Genomic DNA, 21899 nt, shown 5'->3' on the forward strand with positions numbered 1-21899 from the left:
TAAATACACCAAAATATTAAGATTTAATAGCATACTTGTGTGTTTCATGACATTTTTCTTTTTTTTTTTTTCTGTTAGAAATATATCAAAGTATAAAGTCATAGAGAAATAATCAGCAATAAGGGTGTAATAGAATCATGTTTTGTTTGTTTATTTTGGTTTTTAATTTTCCTCAACATAACTCACAGTGCCCCAGGATGACAAGAACAAAAAAATAATCCATTTGAATTAGCAAATCACCTGCAGCTACTGCAAAGGCATGTATAGTTTATCTATGCCTATGTTGCAAAGCATTCCAATTTGGCAGATTAAAACAACTAATATTTATTATTTCACAATTTCTGTAGGTCAGGAATCTAGCTATGGTTTAGATGAGTGCCTTTGGTTCATGCTTATGAGATTCCAGTGTAGAAGTCAGCAGGGGTTGAGGTCTTGCCCAAAGGCTTACCTCAGTGGAAGTGGAGCTGGTTTCTGCTTCCAGCTTACTCACATGGCTTTTGGCAGGCATCAGTCACTTGCTCTATGGCCTGCAAGAAAACGTGACAGGCAGCTTGCCCCAGAGAGTGATACAAGAGGGAGTGAGAAAGTGTTCCCATGATAGAAGCCACAGTCCTTTTGTAACCTAGTCTTGTAAGAGACATCCTATTACTTTTGCTGAACTCATTCCATCATAAGTGAGCCACTATATATAGCCAACATTGTCAGTGATACAAGGGGGAATGAGAAAGTGTTCCTGTGATAGAAACCACAGTCTTTTTGTAACCTAGTCTTGTAAGAGACATCTGATTACTTTTGCTGAACTCGCTTCTTCATAAGTGAGCCACTATATCTAGCCAACATTCAAGAGGAAATGATTACTTAAGGACATGAACAGCAGGAGGCATAAAAAACTGGGGCCACCTTGAAGGCTGCCTACTAAAAGTTGACTCATAATGAACAAATTATAATTATCAACTCAATGAAGAGTGTACAAAATATTAATCTGAATGTACTCCATTTTGTTTAATGGGACATATTGAATGGGGAAGTTACTATTCTTGCAATTCTTAAAATGTATCAAGAATTATCAAGTTTTTTTTTTCCCATAAACATGATCTTCCTGTACCAGGAATCTGTTTCATATTTTAAGACTCAGCCTAAATGTTTTCTGGACCATGAGTTTTTTGTGACCCATTTGAACAGTTTTTTTGCCATCTGCTTTGTAAAAACAACCTTCTTTATAATGCTATCATCATAGTAATTCTATAATGTATTTATTTATCTCTGTTAACTGAGACATCTCTGGTTTTCTAGTGTTACCATCTGAGTATTAACTACTTGACAGGTTTTTGAAGGTTTATGTAATTGTGGGTAATTCTGGTTTAGTTGGACCTTGGAGACCTCAACATCGAAAAAAATTGACTCCTTCTAGTCTCTGTCTCAAAATATTTTAGAGAATTTGTACTAATTTATTTTGTAATATGTCTATACATTTTGTTGAACAAAACAGTGTCCCATTATAGATGTGACTTTTCAGGAACATCATGATATTTTCAAGGCCAGTGCAAATCACATGGCTTCTCTTTGATGCTGATTTTATGCCCCTGGATTTGGCCTTTCAACATGAATTTTGGAAGCATGACCACTGGCAAAAGCCTTTTCTTAGTATTTCATAGCTGTGCCACCAAAGAGAGATGAAAGTTATTTTCTAGTTCCAGTTCAACATTTTTGAGAAATATACTGTTTTTGGAGATGTTTGAAACAGCTGCCTACCCTTCACCAATCAACTGTGAGAAGGAAAAAGGGATCCTATAAACGTTTGAGTTTCATGCTCTTCCCATGTCAATTCACAGAATCAAGGAAGATAGATCTTTTAGTAATGGTAAATCTTGATAAAACCATATGGTTAAAGTCAAGGGATCATTTGTCTAAAAGAAGAGGGTGCTTTACACAGGAAAAGATATGTTGGTTGAACGTACTTTATTTGGACATTTAGTTTAGTTAAACTAACAGCTAATGTTTTCCTCACTTTGCTGTGAGTTTATGTCAGGTGTATTCTTCAATGCTTATGAAAGAGAGCTGAGAAAAATATTTCTTGAATATTAAGTAAACACAAACACATACGTAAACACGTGTGTCAACCCTTAGTATCTATACATATACATTTAAAATTATACATTTTTGTTTTTAGAAGTTTATCAACTTTTTTCTTTTTTGAGACAGAGTCTCACTCTGTCACCCAGGCTGGAGTGCAGTGGCACAACCTTGGCCCACTGCAACCTCTGCCTCCCAGGTTCAAGCGATTCTCCTGCCTCAGTCTCCCAAGTAGCTGGGATTACAGGCGTGTGCCACCACACCCAGCTGATTTTGTGTTTTTAGTAGAGATGGGGTTTCACCATGTTGGTCAGGCTGGTCTCGAACTGGTCTCGAGCCACTGCACCCAATTCAAATAAATATTTTAAACCATCAACACTGAATGTCTTTCAATTTATTTGTCTTTTTATATTTTTCATTCATGTTTTCTCATTTACAGTGTATAAGTCCTTCACTTCCTTTTGTCTTTTTCCATTTTTCATCCATGTTTTATAGTTTTCAGTGCATGAGACTTTCACTTCCTTAGTTTATTTACACAGATTGAATTCATTTCAATGCTATTATAAATGGGATTGTTTTTCTAATTTTTTCAAAAAATTTTTATTAGTATGTATAAATGCAACTAATTTTTATGTTGATTTTATGTCTGCAACATTACTGAATTTGCTCATTAGTTATATCAATTTTTGTTTTTTGTGGACCCTGTATTTTTTTATATATGGAATATTATATTATCTACAAACAAGGACAGTTTTACTTATTTCACTGTGATTTAGTTCCCTTTTATTTTATTTACATGCTTAATTGTTCTGGCTATATCTTCCAGTACTATTTTGAAAATAAGTGGTAAGAGTGGGCATCCTTGCTTTGTTCCTGATCTTACTGGAAAAGCATTAAGTTTTTCTGTGTGTAATGTTATCTGTGGCACTCTCATAAAATGTCTACACTACATTTTAACTCTACAAGTACAGTAAAATCCGTATCAAAATCCAAATAACATTTTTTACAGAGATAGCAAAGAACAGTTCTAAAATATATGTGGAAAGACAAAGACCCTGAAAAACCAAAACAATGTTGAAAAAGAACAAAGCCAGAGGCATCACACTTGCTGATTTCAAAATATTTTAAAATGCTGCAGTAATTAGAGTAGTATGGTAATGGCATACAGACAGATATGTAGGCCCGTGGAACAGAGTAGAGTCTGTAAATAAATCCAGGCATAGGTAGTAAAATCATCTTCGACAAGGTTGCTAAGAATACACAATAGGAAAAGGATAGTCTCTTTAAAAATGGGTCGGGCGAGGTGGCTCATGCCTGTAATCCGAGCACTTTGGAAGGCAGAGGCAGGCGGATCACAGGGTCAGTAGTTCAAGACCAGTCTGGCCAACATAGTGAAACCCTGTCTCTACTAAAAATACAAAAAATTAGCCGTGTGTGGTGGTGTGCGCCTGTAATCACAGCTACTCGGGAGGTTGAAGCAGGAGAATCGTGTGAACCCAGCGACGGAGGTTGCAGTGAGCCGAGATGTGTCATTGCACTCCAGCCAGTGTGAGACCCCATCTCAAAAAACAAAACAAAACAAACAAACAAACAAAAAATGCAGTGAAAACTCAATATCTATATACAGAAGAATGTAAATGGCTTCTTTTTGTACACCATACACAAACACCAATTCAAACTGGATTCACAAGTTAAACATAACATCTGAAACTGCACAACTCTTAAAAGAAAAAAAATAGGGGTAAAGCCTTATGACATTAGTCTTGATAATGTTTAATCTGATGTGACCCGCAAATCTCAGGCAATAATAACAAAAATAGACAAATGGGACTATATCAAGTTACAAATTTTAACGGAGCAAAGGAAACCATCTACAGAGTGAAAAGCAGCCTATGGAGTGGGATAAAGTATTTGCAAGCCATGTCTGCTAAAAGGCTGATTTCCAAAATAAAACTCCAACAACTCAATAATAAAAAGAAAGAAGAAGAAGAAGGAGAAGGAGAAGAAGAGGGAAAAGGAGGAGAAGGAAAAGGAAGAAGGAGAGGGGGAATGGGTAAAGGAGAAGGGGAGGGGGAGATGGAGGTGAGAGAGAAAGGGAGGAGGAGAGGGAGAAGGGGAAGAAGAAGGAAGGAAAAAAAACACACCAATAACCTGATTAAAAAATGGGCCTAGAACCTGAATAGCTGTTTCTCTAAAGAATACATACAAATGGACAATAGGTATGTATAAAGATTCTCAATGTCACCAGTCATCATGGAAATGCAAATCAAAACTACGGTATGATACACCTCATATCTGTCAGGATGGATATTTATGAAAAAAAAAAGCCAATGACAGAAAAGTATTGTTGAGGATGTGAAGACATTTGAACCCTTGCACACTGTTGGTAGAAATGTGAACTTGCATAGCATCTACAGAATATAGTATAAAGATTCCTCAAAAATTAAAAGAAAAATTACTGCATGACCTAATGACCACACTTCTGAGTATTTATTTAAAAAATTGAAATCAAGATTACAGATAAATGTTAGCATTCCTATGTTTATTGCAGCAGTATTCACAATAGCTAAGATGTGGAAACAATCTAAATGTCCGTAGACAGAGAATGTAGAGAAAAATGTGGTTTATCATACAGTGGAATAGTATTTAGCCTTAAAAAAAGAGATCTTGCAGTATGCAAAAACGTGGATGAATACTGAGGACAGTAGGCTGAATGAAATCAACCAGTCACTGAAGGGCGAATATAGGACTGCATGATTTCAATTAGATGAGGTATATAAAATAGTAAAATCCATTCAATCAAAGAGTGGAGTGGTTAATACCAAGGACTAGGGAAGGTGAATGAGGAGTTGCTAATCAACAAATATAAAATTTTCATAATGCAAAATGAATAAGTCCTAGAGATCTGCTGAAAAACAGTGTCTATGAATAGCAATGCTGGGTTGTGTAGAAATGTGTTTATAGGATAGATCTCATATTAAGTGTTCTTATAACAATAATAACAAAAAAAATTTTCAACATTCACTAGATTAGACTTGTTTTCAGTATCGTACCACTAATGACAAATGATTGTCTCACTGAAATTATTTTTGTAGAGATTGTGCATTCACTTATCCATATAGTCTAACTATATCCTTGTATAGCATTGAATCAACATTAATTTAATCTTGATACAAATTATTTTATCAAATTACATTTTAATTCAAGATTCCTGGACTTCTGTTATTTATAATGTTTTGATTTTCTATAATAAATTGCTCTAATAAGCTTTTTAAACTTGTGAATAAAACAATTATTAAAAACATGTTCGTTATGCTTCTTAATATAAGCACTATAGAAACGGCTCCATTAGACATTTAATATCAGGACAAACTTTGGAAAAATGATATTTGTGCCTACTAGACAATGAGAGTATAAAATTAACAGTGCTTTAAAATTGTTAGCTATCTATCTAATCTATCTGTCGATCTATCCATCTGTCGAGCTACTTGTGTACATACAGTTTTCTATTTGGATTGCATGAAATCACATTAATTCTTCTTCTAGTAATTATAGTTTTATATTGATTTAAAATTGAATATTAACTTGCCTGTTGAATACTACCACAGCAGAATTCTAAGAATAAATTGGTTTTAAACACTTAGAGAACAATAATCACCACTGGCGTATATAAAATATCAGTGTCTTCACCTAAAATATTAGGTGTCAAAATTAATGCTAATTCACAAATGCTGTTTACTTTTACATAGACATTTACTTTCTCATACTTCAATTCTGTATTCGATTTTTAAAAATTTTAAAGCCACCTCAAATCCTTTTTAGAAGCTGATAGGGAATTTATGCTAAAGAAATATATAAATGCTTTCACTTTCTCTGACATGACTGTATATCTCACTATACTTGATAAAAATAATTATCTATATTCACAAATAGGCTATCCATTTTGTCTTGTTTTTCTGTTGAATTCCACATTTCCACACTTTTTGTTTCCACACTTTTATATTTGAACTTCACATGTTACAGTGCGGGGAAGAATAAATTGGGATTATACTAATACTTGACTACTTCAGTTTTGTTTCAGAATCAGAATGAAAACTTGACCTCTCCTCTAATTGTCTGTAGTTTAAGGGTTTAGAGCTAATAAAATATTTCATATTCAAATATATAAATCTTTTCATGCAAAGCGTTTTACATACCTTTTAAAGTTTATATAAATCTAGTATTTAATTACTAAATAGTCTACTTTTAAAATCTAAAAAAGTCCATTTGATGCATTACCTAATATAATGTTCATTTGAATATGTGCTCTAAATATTTGTCTTTTTTTTTTGTAAGATTATTTCATGAACATTGTATTTAAATACATTTAATCTGAAATGTCTTCCAGAACATTATCAGCTATATGTTCCTGAGTCAGCTCAAGTTGGTTCAGCTGTTGGGAAAATCAAGGCAAATGATGCCGATACTGGCTCAAATGCTGACATGACCTACTCCATCATAAATGGTGATGGCATGGGGATATTCTCAATTTCCACTGACAAAGAGACCAGAGAAGGAATCCTTTCTTTAAAGAAGGTAAAAAGAACATACTTTTTGTGATTCAGGCAACTCACTCATCTTTTCCTGAATGGAAATTTGGCAGAGGTATGAATAATTCATGCTGTCAGGCCATTAAAATGATAAAATAGTGTCACTTTGTGATATAATTACATTTTAATTATTATTTGTCGACTGTTTAGATCTTTTCTTCAGAAAATATATTTTGCTAAGGTGGGAAGATCTGATGTAGACTACACTAACAATGTTTCTCTCCATCTTTGTTTGGTCTCTACTCTAATCTTCCTGAAATGTCCCAATGATAATAGTCAAGAATTAAATAAAAGTAATTTCAATGAAGTGCAAAGAATCAAAGCATCATCATCATAAGGCTATGGTGATTCTTTTATAGCCAGAGAGGATGGCCAAGGAGGCTGAGATATTTTCCATCTTAAAATGTACTCCAGGTGATTCTAGAGTAGAACTATTTAGAAAACAGGCTGAGATGCTTTATTCTAATGTGCCTACTGTAGATGTTGATGTGAGTCTGTCGTCTATCTATCTATTTATCTATCTATCCGTCTTATTAGCCACTTGTATACATATACTTTTCTATTTGGATTGTATGGTATCTCATTAATTCTTCTAGTAATTATAATTTTATATTGATTTAAAATTGAATACTAACTTGTCTGTTGAATACTACCTTGGGGAAGTTCTAAGAATAACTTGATTTTAAACACTTAGAGAACAATAGTCACCACTGATATATATAAAATATCAATGTCTTCACCTAAAATATTTTCTCATTGTAAATTTTTTTTTTTCTCAGATTGTCAAACATAGGTCAAGGTGATAATGAAAAGAGACAATTTGCATATCTTTACTTAACAAATGTATTTATTTTGAGTTCCTTCAATGTGTCAGTTGCTATGTTCCACATGAGCTAAGCAAAGAATAAAAAGGATCAGTGTGGAGCAAAGGCAGACTCAGCCCCTACATGCACACAGCTTCTAATCTGTGGACATGGACACACATTAATCAAATATCGCATACATTCCTAGATCAAAAATATGTTTTCTATGAAGAAGAGTTATATAGTGCTACAGGGGAAAAATCTAGAATATTTAATTGTTTCTGGCATTCAGTAATAGTTAAAGAGAGAATTGAAAGAAGCCTGGGGGTGAGTTAGGTATAGACTGTAAGGATGACTATTTCAGGAAGACAGAAAATGTACCAAGTGCCTGAGGTGAGTGAAACATGGCACATTTAAGGGATCAAAAATAATGTGACTGAATACAGAGTAGAGGGAATGAGGAATGCGGTCAGTGGGTACAAGACCACACAAGTCCTTGTTTAATTTTGCTAAATGGAAAGCCATTGAAGAGATGTAAGAAAGAAGTGACTAGGTCTAATTTGATGTCAAGATTTCTGATTGCTAAATTAAGCAACATGATGCCAAGGCTGTGTGTTAACTTATCACTGCATTCCCAACATCTAGCATTTTTTTCTGACACAGAGTTGGCATTCAATAAATATTAGAGTAATTAATGGATGATGATGTGGATACAAAGGTGAGAAGAGGATTGCCTGCTTTTCATTTTATGGATAGCTTCTTTACTTAAAATAATTCAGGTAAACAGGATTAATTTTTTCTAGAAGATTAATCCTGACAACTAGGGAACACTTATTTTAAGAGACAAGCGTGAAAATGAAGGAAATATAATCTTGGAGGAAATCTTCAAATAATAGGAGAGAATGTTGGCATTGAATATTCCCAAGGGATGCTGTTCAGGAGGTAGCTAATCATCAGAAAAGTGAACTGTTCTCAAAATTTAAAACAATTTTGGATTATAAAAATTAATTGGATTTGGCTAAAGGAAGTACAGGATTGACTGAGTGATTATCATTAGCAGGTTGTATTTGATCAACTTTAGGGTAAGCGTCACGTGGCAACGAGGAGAATATATATTCTGTTGTTTTGGAGTGGAGAGTTCTGCAGATAACTGTCAGAATCTACTAAATAGTTATCTTCTGGAGCCAGAGCTGAGTTCAGGTCCTAAATATCTTTATTACTTTTGTGTCTTGATGATCTGTCTCACATTGTCAGTGAAGCTTTAAGTTTCCCACTATTATTGTGTGGGAGTCTATGTCTCTTTGAAAGTCTCTAAGAGCTTACTGTATGAATCTGGGTGCTCCTGTATTGAGTCCATATATATTTAGTGTAGTTACTTCTTGTTGAATTGAACCCTTTACCATTATGTAATGCTCTTCTTTTTGTCTTTTTTGATCTTTTTTGGTTTAAAGTCTGTTCTGTCAGAAACTAGGAATGCAACCTCTGCTTTTTCCTGTCTTCCATTTGCTTGGTAAATTTTTCTTCATCCCTTTATGAGCCTATGAGTGTCTTTGCACATGAGATGGGTTGAAAACAGCATACCAATGGGTCTTGGCTCTTTGTCCAACTTGCCACTCTGTGTCTTTTTATGAGGGCATTTAGCCTATTTACATTTAAGGTTAGTATTGCTATGAGTGTATTTGATCCAGTCATCATGATGCTAGCTGGTTATTTTGCACAGTTGTTTATATGTTTGCTTCATAGTGTCACTGGTCTGTGTATTTCAGTGTGTTTTTTAGGATGACAACAATTATTCCTTTCCATATTTAATAATTCCTTCAGAAGCTCTTGTAAGGCAGATATGGTGGTAATGAATTCCCTCAGCATTTATTTGTCTGGAAAGGATTTTATTTCTCCTTCACTTATAAGGCTTCTGGCCAGGGCAATCAGGCAAGAGAAAAAAAATAAAGGTATTCAGATAGGAAGAGAGGAAATCAAATTATATTTTTTTTGCAGATGACATAACACTTTATCTAGGAAACTTCCTCATCTCAGCCCAAAAGCTACTTAAGCTGATAAGCAACTTCAGCAAAGTCTCAGGATACAACATCAACATGCAAAATCACTAGCATTCCTATACACCAACAATAGGCAACCCTGAAACAAATCACGAATGAACTCTCATTCACAATTACCACAAAAAGAGTAAAATACCTAACAATATGGCTAACAAGGGAAGCAAAGGACCTATTCAAGAAGAACTACAAACCACTGCTCAAAGAAATCAGAGATGACAAAAACAAATGAAAAACATTCCATGCTCATGGATAAGAAGAATCAGTACCATGAAAATGGCCATACTGCCCAAAGCAATCTATAGATTCAGTGCTATTTCCATGAAACTATCATTAACATTCTTCACAGAATTAGAAAAAAAAATTAAAATTTATATGAATCCAAAAAGCCTGAGTAGCCAAGGCAATCCTAAGCAAAAAGAAAGCTGGAGGCATTATGCTATCTGACTTCAAACTATACTACAGTGCTACAGTAACCAAAACAACACGGTACTGGTACAAAAAAAAAGACACACAGACCATTGGAGAACAATACAAAACCCAGACATAAAGACTGCATACCTACCACCATCTGATCTTTGACAAACCTGACAAAAACAAGCAACAGAGAAAGGATTCCCTATTTAATAAATTGTGCTGGGACAACTGGCTAGCCATATGCAGAAAATTGAAACTGACCCCCTTCCTTATATTACGTACAAAAATCAATTCAACATGCATTAAAGACTTAGATGTAAAACCCAAAACTATAAAAATTCTAGAAGAAAAACCTAGGCAATACCTTTCAGTACATAGGCACAGGCAAAGATATCATGACAAAGAGGCCTAAAGCAATTGCAGCAAAAGCAAAAACTGAAAAGAATGTCTGTTAGGTTGGTGCAAAAGTAATTGCGGGTTTTCACATTGCTTTTAGTGGCAAAATCACAATTACTTTTGAACCAGCCTAATAATTAAACCAAATAGCTTCTGCACAGCAAAAGAAACTATCAACAGGTTAAACAGACAACCTAAAGAATGGGAGAAGATTTGTGTAATCTATGTATCTGACAAAGCTCTGATATCCAGCATCTATAAGTATCTTAAATATATTTTCAAGAAAAAAAAACAGCTTCATTAAAAAGTGGGCAAAGGACATGAACAGACAGACACTTCCCAAAAGATGACAGTTATGCAGCCAACAAGCATGAAAAAAAGCTCAACATCACTGATCATTAGAGAAATGCAAATCTAAACCACAATGTGATACCATCTCACAGCAGTCAGAATGGCTTTTATTAAAAGGTCAAAAAACAACAGATGCTGACGAGGTTGTGTAGAAAAAGGAACGCTTTTACACTGTTGGTAGAAGTGTAAATTAGTTCAACCATTCCGGAAGACAGTGTAGCAATTCCTCAAAGACCTAGAGGCAGAAATACCTTTTGATCCAGCAATCCCATTACTGTGTATATACCCAAAGGAATATAATTCATTCTGTTATAAAGACACATACACATCTATTTTTATTGCAGGACTATTCACAATACTAAAGACATGGAATCAATCTAAATGTCCATCAGTAATAGACTAGGTGAAGATAATGTGGTGCATATATACCATGCAATACTATGCAGCAGTGAAAAGGAACTAGATTAGTATCCTTTGTGGGGACGTAGAGCTGAAGACCATTATTTAGGCAAACAAATGCGGGAACAGAAAACCAAATATGACATGCTCTGACTTATAAGTGGGAGCTAAATGATGACAATACACGGACGCATGAGGGGAACAACACACACTGGGGCCTATAGGAGTCGGGGGTGGGAGAAGGAAGAGGGTCAGGAAGTATAGATAAGGGATGCTGGGATTAATACATAGGTGATGGGTTGATCTGTGCAGCAGACCACCATGGCACATGTTTACCTATGTAACAAACCAGCGTATCCTGCACATGTGCCACCGAACTTAGAAGTTGGAAATAAAAAAATAAAATAAAATGCCTTAATAAGAAAAAAAAATAGTAGCAGCAACTAATATTTGTTAGAGTATTTCCTCTGTATCAAGACAGATTTTAAGCACATTGAAATATCTTGATTGAATATACCCATAATTATGTTTTTAATTCTTACTGTGACAGTTTGAGAAAGAGAGTGTTATTATCCCCTCTTTATAGCTAAAGAAACTGAATCACAAAGTGATAAAAATAGTGCCCAAGTAGAAAGTCGACAGAAAACTGAACTGGAGTGTCTGTCTTCAGAGTCTGAACACTTACTCATGTTATATATTCAGATGGAAGATACATGATTATTCTTTGATACAATGGAGAGAGAAACTAATTGTGATGTGGTAGAGAGAGAATGGGAAGCAAAAATGCGGGAGGAAAAAAATAGAAAAACACTGTCTTCTTGGAGAAGGTTCGTACCTTTGTGGTGGAGAAAGATTATAAAACAAATAAACAAGAACATAATGAAATAAATGTTTTAATTTTAAGTTGGGGAACAAGAGTGTTTCTATGCACAGGGATAAAAAACTCAATACAGACAAGACAACAAGGATACTGAGGTAGTCTAGGGATACTGAAGAGAGGATAAGTAATTTTAACAGATGCATTGTGGATAGAGATGAACCTCAGTAGAATCCGAATCACAAGTGCACAGAAACAACCTAGGATAGTATGCCTCCTTCTCTGGGGTTACCATAGGACAAGAGGTAGAAGCAAACGACTGCGGGTAAGTTTGCAATGATGTATCGAGGATGTGTGTAGGTGCAGTGGTGGTGTTCCTGTATATTAAGTCGTATTGTAGAAAACAACTTCATATTTGCAAAAAGTGAAAGTAACAGTGGATGGTTTGATTACACACATAATCTGAAGTATAACTATCAGTTGTAGAATTAAGGACAATGCGCATATCTTACCACCTTACATGGCTACAATTAATTAGAGGTCAGAAAAACAAAAGTAAAATTATATATGTTAATGTGTGTGCACATATTTAATTAATTTAATATTAATAGTTCATTCTATTTGGTACATATACACACAATGCCTATTTTTGAGATCAGAATTGTTTCCATTCTGTAAATGGTAAGTGATGATGTACTAAAAATATTCTTGACATTTAATAAGTTCAAATTGTCTTTCACTTTTTTCCTTGAATGTAATTTTTTGTTTGTTTGTTTGGAGATAGAGTCTTGCTCTGTCACTCAGGCTGGAGTGCAGTGCAGTGTGATCTCGACTCACTGCCACCACCTCCATCCCTAGTGCCAAAGTGATTTTTCCACTTCAGTCTCCCTGGTAGCTGGGACCACAGGTGAGCACCACCACACCTGGCTATTTTTTCTTTTTGCTTTTTCTTTCTTTCTTTTTTCTTTTTTTTTTTTTTTTCTTTTGTATTTTTAGTAGAAATGGGGCCTCACCATGTTGCCCAGGCTGGTCTCTCACTCCTGAGCCCAAATGATCTGCCAGCTTCTGCGTCCCAAACTGCTGGGATTACAGGTGTGAGCCACTGCACCTGGCATCCCTTGAGCATATTTTTTAATGTAGTCTAGATTTCCTCTGAGGTACGTACATGTCGCATTCATGTAATTTTTTGATCCTTCTGATTAGGATTATCAGTCTCAGAGTTATTTCATTGCTGTGTGTTTTAGGGCATAAATAATTGCAATTTGAAAATCCTGTATACCTCAGTGGATTTTAACCTTCAAGAGATACTCATTCAGTTGGCAGGAAAAAAAAGATAAAACAGTTCTTAAAAAGCTGTTCCTTATTTAATCTCTAAGGCAGTTCACTTTAGCCAGCTAGGCAGAACAACTAATCTCCTCACAGATCGAAATCAGCACTGCTCTATAAATCCGCCAGCAGGACTGTCTGCACATTCCTGTCCATATCATTCGAAGGAATCAGAAAATTGCCAAGTTGAATTCACTGGTGCATGGTGTGGTACATTGTAAATACACTTTGATAACTTTCATTCATTGTTTAATGAAGCCTGGCTGGGCGGAAAGGGGGAAAAAGATAAGGATGAATGCAATTGGATGTACTCTTCTTTCCTCTGACATAAACCTCTTGCAGCTAGGGATGTGCTTCTCCTTAGCAGCCTTTCTCAAAATCTCTTCTTATATGGCTCCTATTTGCACACTTTACAGAAGTAGATCCAAATATTGTTTTCTTTAGATTTCTGGTTCTATTTGGCTTTCTGATTTTCAGCAAATACTGTTGTTTTGTCATTTCCTTCTAACTAATTCAACTGTAAATACAATACAAATTAAGTTAAGCCAAAAAATTTTAAACTCGTCTTTCAAGTCAACAAAGGGTGTTTGAAGATATAACCTTACTGTAAAATGAAATCTAAATCTGGGTCTTGTCATTTAGGAGATATATGACATTGTCTCAACTCTTTGAAGCTTCAGTTTTCTTATTCAAGCACTTTACAGGGTGATTATGGAAAACATGAAATGAGATGAAAATTGTGCTCTAAGCTATGTCTGGCTAATAATTACTACTCCCTCAATAATGACTACTATCTAATACTACCTCAATAGCTTCTTTTCCCTTGTCTTCTTTTCTTCCTATTTTGCACCAGTTTTTAATTATACTTCCAGACCAATCCATGTGATGATTTTGCTGCCATCTTTATTTCATGTTATTTGATTTAACTGGAAGCAAACTAAGAATGAAATACCATGTGTATATTACAACACGATGTACATACTGTCTTCATGTTTCTTGACAATCAACTTCCTCTTCCTGCTTCTTCAAGAGAAGATATTTTTTAAGTTTACATTAAATATTGTATTTGTAGTACAACATTTTCAGGTATATTTCAGTCATAAATACATTTTTGATTATCTCTTTGGTTTCACTTATCAAAATATGCATTTCTATAATTTCTCAATGTAGAAAACCTATCAGTTTTATTTTCCTCTTAAAGTTGTTGCTTCTGATAGGATAAGACTTTTCAAAAATTAATTTACTGTGAATGTACTGATAATTTTCCTGAGTGTGTATGTGTACTACAAATCTGTCCTTGCCTATAGGAGACATAAAACACGTTCATAACCAAGTACTGTGTATTTTTAAGATTTCCATACCCCACCATGGGTAAAAGATTATTAAACCCTTTGTATTTAACACATGATTTGAGATGGGTCTTAAGAGTAAACACTAAAAGTTATAAGTTTGTTTTTAAAAGTTTAAGTAAATTATAAGATAAAAACATGAAATACCTTCAGCTACAACCATACTGGATTTATTCTACATACTATATTTCTGGTCTTTTAGTGGATTGTGTTTATTGAGGATTACATTGTCATTCCTTTGACTTGCATTTAGTAACAGAATAAGGATCGAATGTTGTTTACTAACAGATTTTAACATTTTTAGACTTTGAACACAAAGAATAAGTGAGTCATCCCAACCCATTGTGAATGATCACACACAGGCAAACACATGATCACACACTGTAAATAAGAAGCAATAGATTTCTAATTCTAATGAACTGCTTACAAAATATGAACATTGCTTAGAGATTTCATTATCAAAAAAATCTCAACTAAGTTTCTGCTTTATATTCTTATAAGGTTCTAAAAGTCTGAAAAGTTATTCTTTTCAGCCACAGCCGACAGAGAGAGGAATCCAAGTTTCAATTCAGTAAAATCTATTACTATATTTCGGATGACTTTGACACAGAAATGCTATTGGGTAAATTGTTTTTCATGCTGTTCATCTATAGGCCTAATGATAGGCCTGGAGTAATAAATCGTTTGAAACTTCAATGAAAGTTAATTGATTCCTAAAATACAGTTCAGTGCAGTATTTGGAAACTAATGATCTGATGAAACAGCTTGATAAGTTAAGCTATATGGATGCATGGGTTGTTGGTAAGTTTGTACATGTGTGGATATATTTAATTATTTTATTTATGTCATATATACACATACACATGCACACATATGCACAAAAACACATAGATATACATATACACACATATATGAACTTATGTATATTATATATAAATAATAATAAGCATACTTTCAATATAATATAATGTATACTTAAGCTATTTGAAATGAAAGAACTTTGCATTTATTTGTCCAGTGTTCAAATGACAGAAAGCAAACATGTAATATTTATTTGTATCAATGCCCTTAGAATTATACACAATGAATAAGAATTACTTTCTTCTGTATAGAGAAATATATGACCAGAAAGCTTATGCATATACTCTGGTTTCCACAGACTGTCCATCATCCAGGCCAGACCTCTGACAAGGGCCACAAAGCATATCATAATACAAAAGCCTAGCTGGAGAAACAGTGCTTAAATTCATACAATTTTTCCTGTGTTTTAACAAAATACCATAATATAAGTTAAATACTTTTCCTGAAAACAAAAAAATAATAGTAATGTCAATCACTATTCCTGGTCTAGGCCATTTTATTTAATGATTCAAATGACAATTTTATGTATGAAAATGTTGATATTGACCCTGTCTACCCATTCTTGTAACTAAAATCTGGATGCTGGTGCAGTATAGGAAGTATAGGAATCAAAAGAAGAGGTCATAAAGAGTCTCTTCTCTTGCTTAGGAGAATAGAATTTTAGAACCTCTCTGAACTCTAAGAATAATTGACTCATACGGTAACTTGGCTAAACAGTATTTTCAATATCCATGTATTTATAATCATTATATAGTTCCAGAGAAGAATATAATAGGGTGATTTAAAGAATAACAGAAGTGATTAATGAGAAACCATTGAGAAGTCCTGAATATGTAAATCTGGCTGGAAAATGAGTGATGGAAAAGCGATAACTAACTACAGTAATATGAAATGGATTAATGTTAGAGGAGAAAGTACTACTTTACAAGTTAGAAAGAGCAATGATATGTAAAAGTAATTAGTAGGAGTTACAGGATGAAATTAAGAAACTAAAATTTAAAATGGAAATCAGTGTCAACTCATTGATAGTGAGCTGTTAAATTAGGATATTGAGCAGCAGCTAAAGAAAAGTAAGAAAAGCCCAATTGCCTGGGGAAGTAAAAGTTATGCCAGAATAAACACTTCTAGCAAGGGCTGAGAAGATAAACCATTTTATCAACAGCATTTTAGTTTCTTAGCTTATGCCATCTGTGAATTAAAGAAATTACAAAGGTACTCAGAGTTCTAGGAGTTAGATTTAGTGAACTTCTCAGTTCATTTTTAACTTAATAATAAATACTTGAAAAGATGATGATGAAGGTTATCTTTTAATGGTGAGGATATTATATTCCACTAAACATTTTGTTTATCTTTATCATCAAAATGAAACATTGTATTGCAGTACTTATTTGCTGTTTAGATTTCCACCAGGATGACATAGTGCTTAAGGACACAACTTATACACTTTTTCTGCCTGAGTTTAAATCCCAAATATATCACTTACAGACTGTTGTCCATAAGGAATTTCTTAACTTTCCTATGCCTTAGTTCCCTCATTTGTAGATGGGAACAATTACACCTCACAGAGGTGTTGTGAAGATTAAATAAATTAATATATGTTAATTGTTTAGGGCATAGGTCAGTGTTATTATATTTCAAAAATAATACTAAAATTTTTATCCACCAAATCTAAACCATGTAATAGTACCTTTTTGTACTCAGAAAACAGCTGTATTTGAGATGGAGAAAGAGCTATTAATCAAATTCCATGTGCTAGGAATTATTTTAGATACATGAACTATGAAATGAACTAGATCATATTCTTTCTCTTACGGAAAACTGAGTAGACATGATATATTGTTATAATACAAGATGTCAGCCCATACTAACTGTTAATAATATAGGTTTGCTTAAATTGTTATGAATTTAGAGATTAAAAAGAACCAACTTTTCAAAGATGGGAAGAGGTCAGTGAAATATTTGCATGGAAAATTATTTTTAAACATCTGTGGACTTTGGATACTCAAGAAAATAAATTCAGCCAAAGGTTTTATATCCACCCACATTGTCTTTCAAGTATGGAGATTACAACCAGTAAACCTTGAACATTACAATATGCTAATTACCTTAGTTTGATTATTACACATTGTATACATATGTCGATAGTTTACATTTGTATCCCATACCTCATAAATATGTATAATTATTGTGTCATTAAAAATAAAATGAAACTAAAAAAATATTCTGACCAGATGGAATAATCTACCTAAATATTAGTTAGCACCTTTAATTGGTATCAATTCTGTATTTAGAAACAATAAATAATTATATTTCTTAGGGTGGAGTGGAATGAAGGATATTTTCTTGGGAAGTAATGTATCTTTCCAAGAAATACTTGTGAGTACTAATGGGTAATGACAGGCAGGAACCCTGACTGTGATTAACATCAGGATCAGGGTAACTGATCAGAATTTAAGCATAGGCCTTGAAAAGTGTAGAAACAATATCTCTTTTCCTAAGAAAATAAAATTATAAGCTAAAAAAAATTTTATTAGTAATAACTAAGAATGAAAAAGTGTAAGTCCGAGCTGAAAGTCAAATATGAGATCTATAAGCATTACCAAGAGCACAAAAGTAAACAGAAATTAAAAATTACAAATATTTAAGAGAAATGGGAGGAGATGGAAACAGTCTATTTTATTTTAATTGCTATTTATTGTATGATGATAACACAGTATTACCTAAATTTATAAGAATGGAGATAGTCACTAGAAAAATATATAAACAAAAATAGAATTTCACACAAGGAAACTAGATGTATCTAAAACAAACAGAAAAATAAGATTATAATAAAAATCCACATACATAAAAAGGAAACTAAGATATATGATTTCAGTGCCCACAGTGATGGAATCCAAACTGAAATCATAAAAAGAAGGAACAGAAAAACACTTTACAATCCTAAAGTGAACCATTCACTGTGAGTATGAATCTCTCTGTTGCACATTACTCACCAACATTCACAAAGAAGAAATCACAAGATATACAAAGAGCTATGTCTATAAACAGAATGGTAAAGGGTTATAGCTCACAAATTTCAGTCCATGATAGATAAAGTATTTTAAAATGTGAATAATTGAATAATGTAATTAATAAGGAGGTTGATATATTTAATAAATCATTCTCTGCATTCTGATGCTGTATCATTTAATTCAAGTGCCTGTAGAATATTTAGTAAAACTGACTACAGTCTTCAAGACTATCTCATTAAAGGACTCAAAGTAAAATAGTACACATATAATGCTTAAGACAACTAAAGACATAGACCAAATACAACTAAAAATTAGTGAAAAACATCGGAAAACAAAAAATGACCTTAATCTGAAAATGTATTAACTGCAACAATCACAACCTTCTACTTCAGGAATTCTCAAATCACAGAAAAAAAACAACAACAACAACAAAAATAAAAAATAAAAAAAAAAACAAAAAAAAGCACAACAAATGGCAGAATGTCTAGGAAAAAATAACTATAATAAGAAAGAACATATATGGAAATTATGGGATACAAATTAAGTGCTTCTGAAAGTATACTTGTAATTCTAAACATATCAAAGACATAGACTAAAAAAGAATAATATTAGATGAATTAAATATGTAACTAATAATGGAGAATAAAAGAAGAAAATGAATGAAGACTAGTAAACAAAAATACAGATTCAAACCTGATTTTCTGGAAGGAAAGTTTAAAAAATAAACCTAAACTAATCTTAATCTTATTAAGATACATGAAAAGACATAGAAAATAAGCAACTTGAAAACATTATAACACTATTTTCTTAATTCTACACAAGTAAATTTAATATGAAGGATTTTGAGGGAAGATTGCTAAAAGCAACTTCAAAGAAACAGAAAACACACATAAACTGATTTCTGAATAAGAAAATGAGAAGCTTGTGAATTTTCTCTAAATATATCAGACTCAATAATTCACTAAGGAATTCTATCAAACCTGAAAGGGCACATAACTGCAATGCTATTTAAAGCTTTCAACACATAGAAAAGAAAGAAAATTTCAACTATGTTTCTATATAAAGCAGACAAATTTACATTCGTTTCCTAGGAATGCTCTTACAAATGACCATAAACTAAGCAACTGGAGAAAACAGTGTGCTGTCTCACAGGCCTGGAGGCCAGAAGTCTGGAATCAGGAGTCGGTTGGACGCACTTCCTCTTTCCTTGGTAAACTTTAAGGACCTGTCCATTCCTGGCCTCTTCCAGCTTCTGAAGGCTCCAGTTGCTCTTCAGCTCATGGCCACATGACTTCTCTCTCTGCCTCTGTGGTCATATGACCTCATCACAGTTTCTCTGCCAAATCTCCGTTGGCCACTCTTATAATCTAAATTTAACACCTACGTAAATAATTGACGATTATCACCTCTTGTTATAGTTTACTATGTAAGTTAATTGCATGATTTTCCATATTCGTATTTGTTGCAGGGTTGCCATTAGGCCGCTATAGCCAGTCTCCACAAAAGCCATGTCCTCCCCATGTGTACAGTAGTATTTACCCCATCCCAACATCCCTAAAATATCAGTCTATAACAAAATCAATTCTAAGTCCAAAACCTTATCTACTTATCATCAGGTCAGCATTGCTAAAGTCATCATCTCAGTCTAAATCTCATTATCTTAATCAGGTGTGGGTGAAACTCTAGATAGTTTGAATCCTGGGACAAAAATCTTCATCTGTGGACCTGTGAAATTAGAAAACAAATTATCCTTATCTAAAATACAATGGTAGGAGAGGCATAACATAACTGTGATAGACACTGACATTTCAACAAGGGGAAAAAGGGAAGAAATAAAAAAGTAACAAGCTCTAAATATGTTTAAAACCCAGCATGGAAAATTCCATTAGTTTTCTTTTTTCATAAGTTTTATTTAATATTTAATTGACAAATAATAATTATATTTATTATGTACAATGTGATTGGTACATATCTGTTACTTCAAATATTTATCACTTACTTGTGATGAGAACATTTAAAATTCTTTTAGAAGTTTTGATAGGTACTATGCATTATTATTACCTATAATCACTGTGCCGTATATGGAATACCAGAACCAATTCCTCCTACCTAACTGTAACGTTGTACCCATTAACCAATGTCTCCCCTTTTCCTACTCACCTCTCTATTCCCAGCCTCTGGTAACCATCATTCTACTTTCTACTTAAATGAGTTTGACTTTTAGATTCCATATGTAACTAAGATCGTATGGTATTTGTCTATCTGTGTCTGGCTTATTTCAATAAACATTCACACATGTTATTAAAAATGACAGAGTTTTTTTTTTTTTTAAACAACAGACTAAATAGCATTCTACTGTATATGTACACCACAATTTTTTAAAATCCTTTTATCTGTTGATGAATACTTTGTTTTTTTTCCATATCTTCTCTAATGTGAGTAATGCTGCAATTAATGTAAGGGTGTAGCCATGTCTTTGGGATACTGATGTCAATTCCTTTGGCTGTATACCCAGTCAGGGGATTGCTGGATCCAATGGGAATTCTACTTTTGATTTTTTGAGTAACCTTCAAACTTTTTTCCAAAATGGCTGTACTAATTTACAACACCACAAATACTGTGTTTCCTTTTCTCCACATCCTTGCCAATACTTGTTATCGTTCATGTTTTTGATGATAACCACTGTAAAAGGCATGAGATATTTCACTGTGGTTTTAATTTGTACTTCTCTGAGGTTTAGAGATGTTGAGGAATTTTTCATATACATGTGGCCCAGTTGTATGGCATCTTTTGAGAAATATCTATTAAGTGTTTTGCCCATTTTTAGACTAGAGTGATTTGTATGTTTTTAATTGAGTAGTTTGAGTTCAATCGCTGTTTTAGACATTGGCCCTTCCTTATCTGATGTACAGTTTTCAAATATTTTCTTCAAATCGTGTGTTACTCTTCACTCTGTTACTTGGTTTCTTTGCTATGAAGAAGTTCTTTAGTTTGACGCATTCCCACTTGTCTATTTTTGCTTACTTTGCCTATTTTTTTTTTGAGTTACAGACAAGTATCTCAGCCTAGAACAATGTCATGAAGGTTTCCCCTCAATGTCTTCTTCTAGTAGATTTATCATTTTAGGTTTTACGTTGTCTTTAATCCATTTCAAGTTAATTCTTGCATGGCTCAATACTTTGCTCTCTGAGTCTGTATCTCTGCTTGCCCCTGCCCCTGTGTTGTGCATAAAGTACCCGAAGTCTTTTGTGTTTCCTCAGAAAGAAATCTTTATCACCTATAACTGCAAAGTTATGATTTCTGGACACCAAACCTGGAGTTTCATCCTGCAAGTGGTTGAATTACAATATAAACTGAGTATCCAATCGTGTAGGGGTATCTTTCTTCTGGGACATAATAGGGCAGCCACAAAAACTGAAAAAAGTGAGGAATCGATTCTCTAGAGCTCCATGA

The 21899-nt window shown here is 33.6% G+C and overlaps 1 protein-coding gene across 9 annotated transcripts in view; it reads left to right on the plus strand.

Annotated features, from left to right (window-relative positions):
- CDH18 (cadherin 18) overlaps positions 1-21899 on the plus strand; it is a 1132251-nt gene that overhangs the window by 996331 nt on the left and 114021 nt on the right. For all 9 annotated transcript variants that reach the window (XM_030927840.1, XM_030927845.1, XM_030927844.1 and 6 more), the window contains one exon: positions 6461-6648. In XM_030927840.1, the coding sequence (XP_030783700.1) occupies positions 6461-6648 (188 nt within the window). The remainder of the gene's footprint in view (positions 1-6460; positions 6649-21899) is intronic.

The sequence above is a fragment of the Rhinopithecus roxellana genome, chromosome 3 (genome assembly GCF_007565055.1).
Source record: "Rhinopithecus roxellana isolate Shanxi Qingling chromosome 3, ASM756505v1, whole genome shotgun sequence".
NCBI classification, from domain to species: Eukaryota; Metazoa; Chordata; class Mammalia; order Primates; family Cercopithecidae; genus Rhinopithecus; species Rhinopithecus roxellana.